We start from the raw sequence: 10,863 nt of genomic DNA on the forward strand, positions 1-10,863 counted from the left end.
ATTTGGCAAATCATACGCAGACGGGCAGCGTGATTGATCTGGCCAGGTGGGGCGAGATCCTCTGCATCAGGAATAGACACAGCTTATACAGGTAGAATGTCGACAGGACAGCAAGAAAGGGTAGGTCTGATTTGCTATATACTGACACAGGTCCCTGCACCGCAAGGCCCGCTACCCAGCGTGCACCGTCTTAAGTAGTAGATAGCCCCACAGTGAGCACTGATCGACGATCCCAGGGTGAACACTTTGGCCAGCTGACAGACATTACAGGCTCCGGTCGACGGGCCCATAAGAGCCCATCTTGCGCAACACCGTGCGCCATGACGACAGCGAAGAGCATGTCCGCCGTTACTCGCATGATCAGGCCGAGGGTAAGAGGCTGAGAGGCCCCGAGAGTGCATCATACACACATGCATTGGTGACGCACAGACACGTATCGCACCTCAGGCCGGTCGTGCGCATCCCCGAGTAGCATATTGGCCTCGTTCTGGCTGGCTCTGGCTGGCCGCCCTACCGGGAATAGACGGGCGATCGATGAGCAGCAGTGATAGACAAAGAGACGCAGAGAAGCCGAAGCCACGTCCGCATGAGCCGTCCGAGAGTCAAAACTGCCGCATCCCGCGCGTTGTGTGCGCAACAGAGGCCGAGCGTCCACTCAGGACCTGCAGGCTTCGTCGCTCGGATAGACGCCCATCACGCGTGCGCAAGGAAGCGCATGACGAACGTGCAGCACAGAGCAGAGACCGAGAATCTGAGCGCGCGAGCCTGCGTGTCGCCCGCGGGTCCGCATATACATGAAGTCGGCCGAGCTCGTGCGTGAACCAGGAGATGGTGCAAGCACCGACGCATGTGGGTCGCAAAACCGGTTTTAACCACAGTGGCGCAGACGCTCCGTCGTGGGTTTGTGGCGTCATCACGGTACTGAGATGCAGCGTCGCCCGCCCGTAGACAGTCATCGAGCGCGTCGCGGCGGTGCGAGAATTGGCCCAACGCTCCAGGACACACGTCGAGCCCCACAGCGTATTGACGTGCCGCCCAAGCGAGAAGTCTGGTGCGCACAGCAAAATCGAAATACGAATACGCCCAAGCGCGGGCTCCAGCCTCGCGTACGATACGTCGCCGTTATCTGCGCCGCTGAGCAGGACCCCGGCTAATCCCCTAAGAGCTCTGATCCCGCGCAGACCCTATTTCGGGGGTAGATAAGATAAGATTTGTCACGATCTAAGCGTGGGAATGTCAGGCACATTTCGATGTATCTTGGGGAGAACTGTCTACTCACCAATTCTGGGAGGGAACCATGACAACATGGTCTCATAAAACGCAAAATACTGCCAAAAGTGGGTCATTTTTAGGGCCATTTTCGGGGTTTTGAGGGATCGGACCTCTGAGGGGATTTTCCGGGGTCCTCGCTGAGCCGACGAGACACGAGGAGCAAGGGAGCGCCCGCGATGCGATGCTGCGTCGATTTTAATTTTTAGACGGACTGAAGTCAGCGCGGCGTCGTGTGCGCCCGGGACCGCTGTGGGTGGTGCTTCGGAGAGGCGTGATAGACGATAAGCTCGAAGTGGCCGATGGAGGGACAAATACAGCGGTATTGGCTGTCAGAGAGGCGGTGTTGCGGAGCGGGCGGCCACAGAGCGGCGGTAGACCTGGAGATGTCGGCCGTCGGGATTCGAGAGACAATGGACTGTACTTGATAGAGGAGAGAAGAAGGGTTCGAGATAATCAAGGTGGCAGCGCGAATGGCAGGGTTAGCGAGACGTGATAGGATCGCACAGCCAGCTTCGTGATGGAGTTGAGAAGGTGGTGATACCAGGCTGACAGAGAGTGTTTATGGGAGAGTATAGGCCAAGGACGAGATGTACGGACAGACAACCGTGCGGCCATAGACGAGCTTCATCTCTGTCGACAAACAAGAACACGTCAATGAGGCGCAGAGCAGATCGAAGAACTCGCCTAGGCACACCTCCCGGACCGTACATGGCAGAGCCTGTCGATCAGTGAGACGCAGCACACACGTCAGGGAGCACTAGAGCACTCGCCTGGGTCACCCGGCAGTTGGCTCTTCGACACTTGTATCACCACGCGGGTGCCGGAGGGCCCGCAGCGCGTCTTCCTCTTTCTGCGTCGAGCACTGCCGTTCCCGCTGTTGTACTTTCCCGTCCCCTTCCCTTTTTCTCTCGCTGTCGCCGTAAGCCCACGTCTCTCTGCTCTCTCTCTCTCATCTTCCCATATCTGTATCTCTCTCTGTAACTCACCTGCCGCTCTTTTAGCTCTCCCCGCACTGCCATGTCTTACCGCAGGCGCGACGCGCCGACGCCCACCGCGCAGTCCCCGCTACCTCGCCGTCCTTCGTCACCGCCCGTGTCGGCGCCGCCAACAGCAACACCCCCTCGTCCTCCGACGAGGACGCCCACCTCACGTCTCCCGTCGCATCCCCCCAGCCCGGGCCCATCGCCCAGTCCTTCGTTTGAGCGCGCGCGGGCTCAGCCTCGCGCCATCGTCGTCGCGACTCAGCCGACGAGCGCGATATCATGGACGCCCCACCGCTCTCCCCGCCGCGTCCCCAGTTCTTCGCAGTCCCCGACCGCTCCTCGTGGTCCTCCAACGACCAGGAGCCCGCAAGCGACTCTGACGTCTCGTCCGCCGCAAACCTCGCTGGCTGGGGCTCGGGTCGTCGCATGTCTGTCGAGGGCAACCCCGTCAACCGCGTGCAGATGCGCTCTGTGATGCAGCCCATGCTGCCCACTCGCGGCCCCTCTCGCGCAGCCAGTCCTCGCCAGCGCAATCACCGGCGCAGCAGCATGGCGACCGAATACGCTTATAGCGCCGGCATTGCGACAGAGGAGGAACTCGCCTCCCCGACGTCGTCCATTAATGAGCACAACCCCTTTGGCACGCCCACTGACACGCCCCGCAACAGCATTTATGGTGGGCAGGCGCCCAACCTCGCCGCTGCCGCAAACGCAGCACTGGGCGATAAGAAAACGCCCCCGTCAGCGTACTCCTTCCCCTTCCAGTCGCACCCCGGCAACCCCGACCCTGGACTGTCGGTTCCCGGCCGTCGCACGTCTGCCGAGTCCCTCCGCTCCCGCACGGCTCCTCCAGGCATGGGTGCGCCGTTGTCACCCAACGTGACCAACGCGACGAACAACAACCCGCTGACGCCTCCGGGATCTGCAATGGGCACGAAGCGCCGCCGGTGCCATGTAATATGGAGGTATGTACTGGTTCCATGGCTACTTGTGAATAAAAATGGCGCTCCGGGGCTTCCACGCACAGGATCGACAGTGACAATGTCGATGCGTGTGCTGTTACGTCGAGCCTGTGGGCGCCGCGCGTGCTGTATGTGTACCCGCTCGCAGGCGGCGCTCTTCAACCCAGCACCGGCTTACAAGCCCCGCCTCCTGACGCTTGGACCTCGGTGCTACGCAACTAGATACTGTACATGAGAGCCTCCGTCTGATCTCGCACACCCACCGTCACGGCACAGCCCCTCCCCCGACAGCCTGAAAGTTCATACCATAGTCAAAGGGATGACAGCGCGGGCGGGATGCAGGAAACAACGCACCGGGACGTGGTAAGTAGACGGTGGAAAATACGCTGAAGATTAATGTCAGGGTCCCAAGGCGGGACGCCGTAATACGATCAGCGGACGCGTCTTCTCGCGTACCCCGGTCATTACTCACTCTCAGCAGCATGACGACAGCCGCGGGAACGCGCAGCCGGACACGCGACGCGTGGAGAAACGGCTGGCGGGCAGACGGGCATGGACGATGTGAGAGTCCGCATGCGTACATGCAACATTACCGGTGCAATGCTGCACGATTGACTACCCCTGCGTGCGCTCAACCCCATGTCTTCCAGCGCGCGCTGTTTGTTGCTAAATAGCTTAATATTATACGCATTACGGGGTCTTTCCCGACGTCCCGCAAACGCCGCCAGTCTGAGAGAGCCAATATTGTTAGTGGCGTGACGCAGGCAGACGGTGTACCGAGACCGGAGACGCAGACGGCAGAGCGGCCTGTCGACATGCGCGGACGAGCAGCGCGGCAACGGCTGAGCGCAACAGAGCGGTGTCCACGGCGGATGCATCTCGCGGTTGTGGCAAGACGCGCCACAGAAGATTGACTGCCCTACACACGCGGATGGCACCTCTCGACACTCGCGCTGGGGACCAGCGCCACTCAAAATGACATAGCGCGGATGCGTTTACCCAGCCCGTCGGGACGCGCTATCATTCCGCCTGCCCGCACTCATGCACAGCGCTGTCCACACGCGTTGCGCCTCAAGCAAACATGATCTGCTCGCGCTCATGCGTCTCTGTCCGAGACACGTCCACTTCGCCCTTGCATTGTTTCGCGCGCCGTCCGGTGCGTGCCTGCTTGACATTCTGCCATCACACTCACACCGCGCCGTCGCATGCGCGTCGGTCCCCTCTTGCTTTCTCCCCGGTCACGGACACCGCGCCCAGCTCTCTCGCATCCCCGGACGCCCGTCGTCTGGACTACACGCAACACAAAAGGTACGTAAATACATGTCTCGACTACCATTGCGCGTGCTGATTGCCGTCACGCCTCCTCCTCCCGATAGCCCGCTGCACAACCCGCGGCATGGTCCAAACGCGCCCGCGCGCCCGTAGAAGCCCGGCCAATGACAACGTCAGCGGAGCGCAGCACACAGTGTGAAATGGAGGACGTACCTGTGGTGTTCTCGACCCCGCCTTCTCGCACGCATTGCGAACGCGCCGACCACGGGAACCACTCTGATCAAATGGGTGTTAGTATGAGTGCGCGACTGGGTGAATTGCGTACCGGCCTGCGTGCGGAACCTGATGCACGACCGCCCTATACTCGTGCCGTCTTGCGTGCATGCACTGGGCGGTCTCGCGTGCGAGTCGGCGACGTGAGTATCATATGCGTCAGTGACAATGACCGGACCGCACGCGAGATGTACCTGGAAGCATGAATCTCCTGTCAGCGTATAGGGACAACACAGAGGCTTCCACATCCAACCTGCGCGTGCGCCTTCAAATTGCGGGGGCGGTCAGCATCTGCGCCTCATAAGAGGCCTGCTATTGATTGATGGCAACGGTAACAGCGACAGCGATTCTTCATATCGCCCCAGGCGATACGAGCCGTGTCGATGCGGGGCCGGTAACGAGCAGTTCAGCGTGCATATGCAGTGAGACATAGCAGAACAACTTACCTGCGCACATCCTCAATGTTTGTGCCGGCTGACTGTTTGACTGTCCTGTATGAGGGGAGGATGAACATCGCGCGTGGCGCGGCCTTCCGCACTCACAACCCAATTTATCCGCTACAAGGCTGCGCACGGACCTTGCAAGCCAAGGACTAGGATACCATCTTGTACTCGTCTCGATCTCGCCGCGCGGGATGTGTCATGCCTGCGCGAACGGCTGTTGCAGTGTTTCCGTGAGATCTGTTGTCTCTGCCGTCATCTCCGTTACCGCAAACACAGCCTGACTGCCAATGTTACACTACTGTACATGATCCCGCTCGCTGAGCCTGAACTCACAGAATACCGGAACACTCTCGCATGTAAGGGCTACGCACACCCTCTGAATGAACTAGCAATGGGAGAGCATTGCAGGAATGCAGGAGAACAAAGGCGGGTTTGTTGCGTGTAATAGATTGTAATTGATGCGAACAAGTACGCTGTCCGCACGACTGCTTCCATTGTCAGGGACACAACATCAGCATGTCCCCGCACTTTGTTATTGCATGCATGTCAGCGCCGGCCAAAGAGACCCGCGTTGTCAAGGGCGTGCCTTCTAAGCTGTGCGACAGGTATGTAATGCATGATACGCACATCCACATCCTCTCGCTGTGATTTCTCCCAAACTTAATCCGTATCCAGCTGCATCCTAAGTAAATCTGCATGGCTTCAGAGTGCGGAAATAACAACACAACACCGGGCCTCTCATTGATTCATTCACGATACATAGGATACTTGCCCCGGTCAGTTGCTTGATCTGCAGTGATGTGAAGACACCCGCTGTCCCAAATGATGTCAATAGCAATGAGTGTCAACATCATGGCAACCATCAAGGCCAAGTGCGAGACCATCAAAATGATGTTCTATGTTGATTTTCTCCGAAGCATATGCAATTGTGGGTGCAGTTACCAAATACAGCCCAAGGCGTGTGAATACGCTTACGGATTCTGTCATTGTTGCAAAGGGCGCCCTGCTGATATTCTGAAATTAGCGGCCCGACAACAGCCACAATTCCAGAAAAGGAATCAAATTACATATTAGTGTTCGGGCACAACATGCCGGGGATTCTGCCCGCGCTGTCTGGCCAAGACTATATAAGTGATGTGTAATTTTATTGTGATAATTCCCCCACTACTTCCCTTCTACTACTTTGTTACCTTTCTGGCCAGAGTTCATCTCTCTCTGTCTCTGTCTGTGATTGCACTCCGAATGATGGCCAATGGCCGCAAACATGTCTTTGGCTTCCAAGTAAGTGGATTTGTGCCCATGGTTGTCTTGTGTTTCCAGTCACTAACAAGGCCTTGCTAGGTTTGCTACAGTGGGATGCTGCATCTGGTAGCCAAGTAGACGAGAGCACAGATGGTGGCGAGATGCTCTGCCAGGCTGGTTCGAGGTGGCTGGTAAGCATGTCGTTCAAAGGCCGTGATCGATCAGCGCTGATCTCAGATTGTACGGTGTGCGCAGGTTTGGTCACAGGACCCCCCGCCCGATGCGTGCAAATGCGTGGTCACACCTACGAAAGAGCCGCGAATCGAGAAGCCCATCGATGGGTCGAGCGAGCCGATATCACTCGCGTGGAATGGGTCTGCACCACACACAGCGCGTGCATCGGTGTCGGCATGCAGTGTGCGTCTGCATGCTATATCTCGCTTCCAGAAGGGCATCAAATTCTGCGGCCAGATGCTCGTACCTGCGTGCGCGCCACGAAGGGCAGAAAGGCACTATGCTCGGACATGGCCTTCAACGTCGCGCGTGACTTTGCGACGGCAGGATGAGGTGAGTCTCGTTCTATTCGACATGTTCCGGCAATCACTTAGGTCACTCTAACAGGCATGCTGCGGCACACGGCTTGACGTTCTCTGCCCTGCACTCAGCCTCCAGCTCGACGCCACGCGTGCTCGCTGTCGGCGTCCCAGGTAGCAAAACAATCATGACGAGAGACAAAGACCTCCACGGCACAATCTCGCGCTGTGCGCCCCTCGACATCGTGGGCAACATCTCGGCGTGTGGCCGCAAACACTTTGATGATGGCGCACCTGGGTGCGTGAAGTGCCCGGCTTCCTGTTGGCGAATGGTGCAGAGGCTTTTGTCGGCGAGACGACGGTCCTGCCATCACACTCGAGTGCGCAGTGAGTGCGCGGCATCTTATTCTGCTATCTGCGACGCTGACGGGCACTGTTCAGGACAGTAACGGCCTCTATATCTGTACCGCATCACGTTGCTGGTTGGCCCCATGTCGTCACCCTGCGGCTCCTCGGTCAAATATTCGACATCAGAGTCGAGACCCGGAGCGCGCCGCCGCGCTCACAGACCTCAACGCGGGCGACAGCGATGAGGACGCGCCGCAAACGCTTGCAGCGCAGGCATCAGACAGCGTGTCGACGTCCACGCTCCAGCGCTTCACATCGAACCGGCGCGTCGCCGGGTGCCCATACACGATGCTCGCGGGCTCGCATGGCAGCGACAGCGCAACCCTCTCCCGCCGTCCTGACCGTCCTTGCTGTCCTTACCGTCACCGCCATCCAGCCCGGCCTTGAACCCCCTGCACCGCGCGATCTCGTGATTTCACACCTTGTTCCACGGCGTGCCGGTGCCGTTTCGCCTACGGCCGCGCAGACCGGTCAGCACAGGCGTACCCGTTGACCGTCGAGTGTCGAACGTTGAATGCGGGGTGAAGGGGGCACTTACCGCGTGACCATGCCGCTCTTCCGCACGCTGCGCTTGTTCAGGAGCACCCATGGGTCGCGGTTGTCCGGCACATCGTGCAGGATCGCGCGCTCCTGCGCAAGCAGCTGGCGTGCGTCGTCCGGTGCGCGGGTCGGGTCTGAGGGCAGGATGCCCACGCGCACGACGAACAAACGCGCCGACGGTGCGTGCAGCACCAGCGGGAGGGTGTACGGGCACTGCTTCTGCGCATCCGTCATGTCCCTGTCGCGGCCCGGTCGTCAGCAACAACCCTCTCCCGCCCGCGCGCAGGAGCAGGCACCAGCACCAGCACACGCACAACACCCACCGCGCGATCTAGTCCTCGCTGTGCCGGCACCTGTCCGCGCGCGAGATGCGCCGCCACCACGCGGTGCGCCACGTCCCCGCCGCGCGCTTGCGTGCGGTGTCCGCCCACTCGTCTGGGTTGCCAGCGCCCTTCGGGTCCTCGTACTGCGCGCGCATGGGCGTTGTGCGGCCAGAGCGGACAGCGCGCAACGCGAGCGCAGCGCAGCGCGTCGATCGTATTGCGTCCGGCGAGGTGAGTCGTAATGCCGCAGAGTGCGGCCGGAGAAATTCTAAGAGTTTCTTTTAGGCTTACCTTGGCCGGTCAGCAAAATTAGGTGACCGGGCACGCTAGCCGGGAGCGCAATCGACAGGCGCGCTCGGGGTCGCGTGCGCATACTTCTGCGCGGGTGCGGACACGGTCAACATTGCGACGGAGGCGGTGTACGCCATCGACAGGCGCAGAAGACGCGGGCCATTGGAGTGACCGGCGGCGGTGCTTCTCAGCGCAGCGATTGGACGCGGGAGCGTCGGGCGGCGTGGCTACGTTGTCTGCTAGGTCAGCCGCGGGCTGCGTGAAGGGTGCCGTGGTGAGTTCATACTTACTTTTTTGCGGGCGTACTGACCTTTGAGCGGCAGCTTTGAGGCATAGGCAGCGGTGAAGCACAGAGCGTCGCGCGACCTACAGAAACGAGGCAGCCAGCGCGCGCAAATCAGAGTGTCTTGCTGGGCGCGTTGAGCACGCGCGGGATGCGGGATGGAGCGGGCGCAATCGCGCGGAGGCAGCGAGCGGATCGGGCACGGCGCGCGGGCATTCGGACATGGTGAGTAGTGCTCGTGCACGGGATGCTGACCGCGATTGCAGGCAGGAGCGCGACCGCGCACAATGGCAGCGCGCGGTGTTTCGCGCCCCGTGCAGCGTCTTCGCCCCCGCCGCGCAACACAGGACTCGGTCGTGTCGTGCTGACCGGGGGCAGCGCGTGCGCAAAACGGAGCGGGCGCCATCGCGCGGAGGCGGTGCGAGGCGGCGAGCTGACCGGGCGCGGGGCGCGGGCGTCCGGACATGGTGGGTAGTGCCCGCGCGCGGAATGCTGACCGCGTTCGCAGGTGCGAGCGCGAACGCGCGCAATGGCAACACGCGATGTTGCGCGCCCGGTCAGGATCCATTGTGGCAGCGCGCGCCGTTGCGCACCCAGTCAGCATCCGTTGCGGCGGTCTGCGCCCTTGCTAGCCGGACTGGCTGGGATGGTGCAGCGCAGCGTCTTTGCCCCGACGCGCAACGCTGGACTCGGTCACGTCGCACTGACCAGGGGCGGCGCGTGCTTCTGCGATGCGCCAGCGACTCAGCGCGGAGCATGCTGACCGGGCGCGCACGCAGGACAGAGTCTGCTGGTGGCGGGACGGTGGCGGGACGATGGCGGGCGAGGAGAGAGCGATGGGCAGGGCAGCGGGAATATTACCGGACGAGACTAGTACTGTATGAACATTAGTAAGACTTTGAATATATTTTGTTGCAACCCGTACCTTGTGCGACTCTACCCCCACCGCTCTCTATAGCCTACCGCTCTCTATAGCCTACTGCTCTCTATTCCCCTTCCCTTGCCCTATCTCTTCATTTTCGCCCGGTCACTTCTCTAGCTCTGAGCAGCAGCGGATGCGATCGAGGGACGCACACGGCGAGCAGTCGACAAGGCGCACCTCCCAACTAGCGCCCGTAGAGCGCCTGCGTGTAACAATCACAGAGTGTCGTCCTCCTCCTCGCAGCAGCGGGCTCACCTTTCGCTATCCAATTCCCGTCGCGCTCACGACGTCGGACACGCGCCCGCTCCACGCCAAGTGTCGAGCCATGAGCCCGAACAGACGCTCCGGGCAGAAGCATCTGTTATACAAGCGGTGCTGCCGGCCAACGATGCCGCAGTCTCCAACACGAGCATTTGTGTTGCTTCCCAGTTGCGATATCGATTATCGCAGCAGGCGCCAACGGCTGACCAGCATCAGAATAGACTCGCGGGCAGCAGACGACAGGCCACTCACCGATCTCGATCACGACTTCCCTCCCGGCGGTACACAAACTGTTGTTACGGCATAACAACATTGGTTATTCTGGGCCACCAGAGGGCCCAGACACATGCGCCGCCGTCTCCGAGCATCGTTTGCGATCGAGCATTGACTTCCATGTTCTCCCCATTTGACTAGGAACAGGCTTGATTAGGCTTCTGCCATCAAGTCGGGCCAATTCAGGATATCATCCAACCACTTTGAGACTTACCGGAGTGCTGCACTCCGGTGCGTGTCGGAATCTAGCTATTCGCGTTATCTTCGTTCGATGTAGGGATGCTGTCGTTCGCGGGTCGTTCAATAGCCGGGCCACCGTGTACGACAGCCGCGAGAAGTAATGACGGGCACCCTCGGTCTGAGACATCGCTGACCAACCCTCTCAGCTGAGCATCAGAGAAGTTCAGACCGTACCCCAGATTCTTGCCACGCACACGCTCGCCTGATCGCACTCGCCGAGGGCACACAACGGCTCCCTCTCTCGGTCAATACACTCCACGTCCCCTGATCACAAAAAATGAAACTCGGCTGGGGTGCCATTCAAAGCCCAAACAGCTCATAGACGCCTCGGCCTCGAACTCA

The 10,863-nt window shown here is 60.1% G+C and overlaps 1 protein-coding gene across 1 annotated transcript; it reads left to right on the forward strand.

Annotated features, from left to right (window-relative positions):
- Positions 1–23: 23 nt before the first annotated feature.
- POSPLADRAFT_1175515 (hypothetical protein) lies at positions 24–9,716 on the forward strand (the record flags this gene model as incomplete). Its single annotated transcript, XM_024488360.1, has 29 exons — positions 24–371; positions 430–627; positions 949–1,195; positions 1,479–1,750; positions 1,961–2,191; positions 2,304–2,468; positions 2,571–3,220; positions 3,529–3,580; positions 3,699–3,778; positions 4,202–4,373; positions 4,475–4,525; positions 4,594–4,905; positions 4,988–5,184; positions 5,482–5,561; positions 5,756–5,810; positions 6,012–6,077; positions 6,408–6,486; positions 6,558–6,638; positions 6,703–6,864; positions 6,895–6,932; positions 7,069–7,278; positions 7,319–7,367; positions 7,515–7,663; positions 7,916–8,047; positions 8,118–8,314; positions 8,686–8,816; positions 8,990–9,054; positions 9,096–9,292; positions 9,334–9,716. The coding sequence occupies exons 1-29, from the start codon at positions 321–323 to the stop codon at positions 9,714–9,716; spliced, it is 4,752 nt and encodes a 1,583-aa protein (XP_024343616.1). The 5' UTR covers positions 24–320.
- Positions 9,717–10,863: the final 1,147 nt, after the last annotated feature.

The sequence above is a fragment of the Postia placenta genome (assembly GCF_002117355.1).
Source record: "Postia placenta MAD-698-R-SB12 unplaced genomic scaffold POSPLAscaffold_1, whole genome shotgun sequence".
Lineage (NCBI taxonomy): Eukaryota > Fungi > Basidiomycota > Agaricomycetes > Polyporales > Adustoporiaceae > Rhodonia > Rhodonia placenta.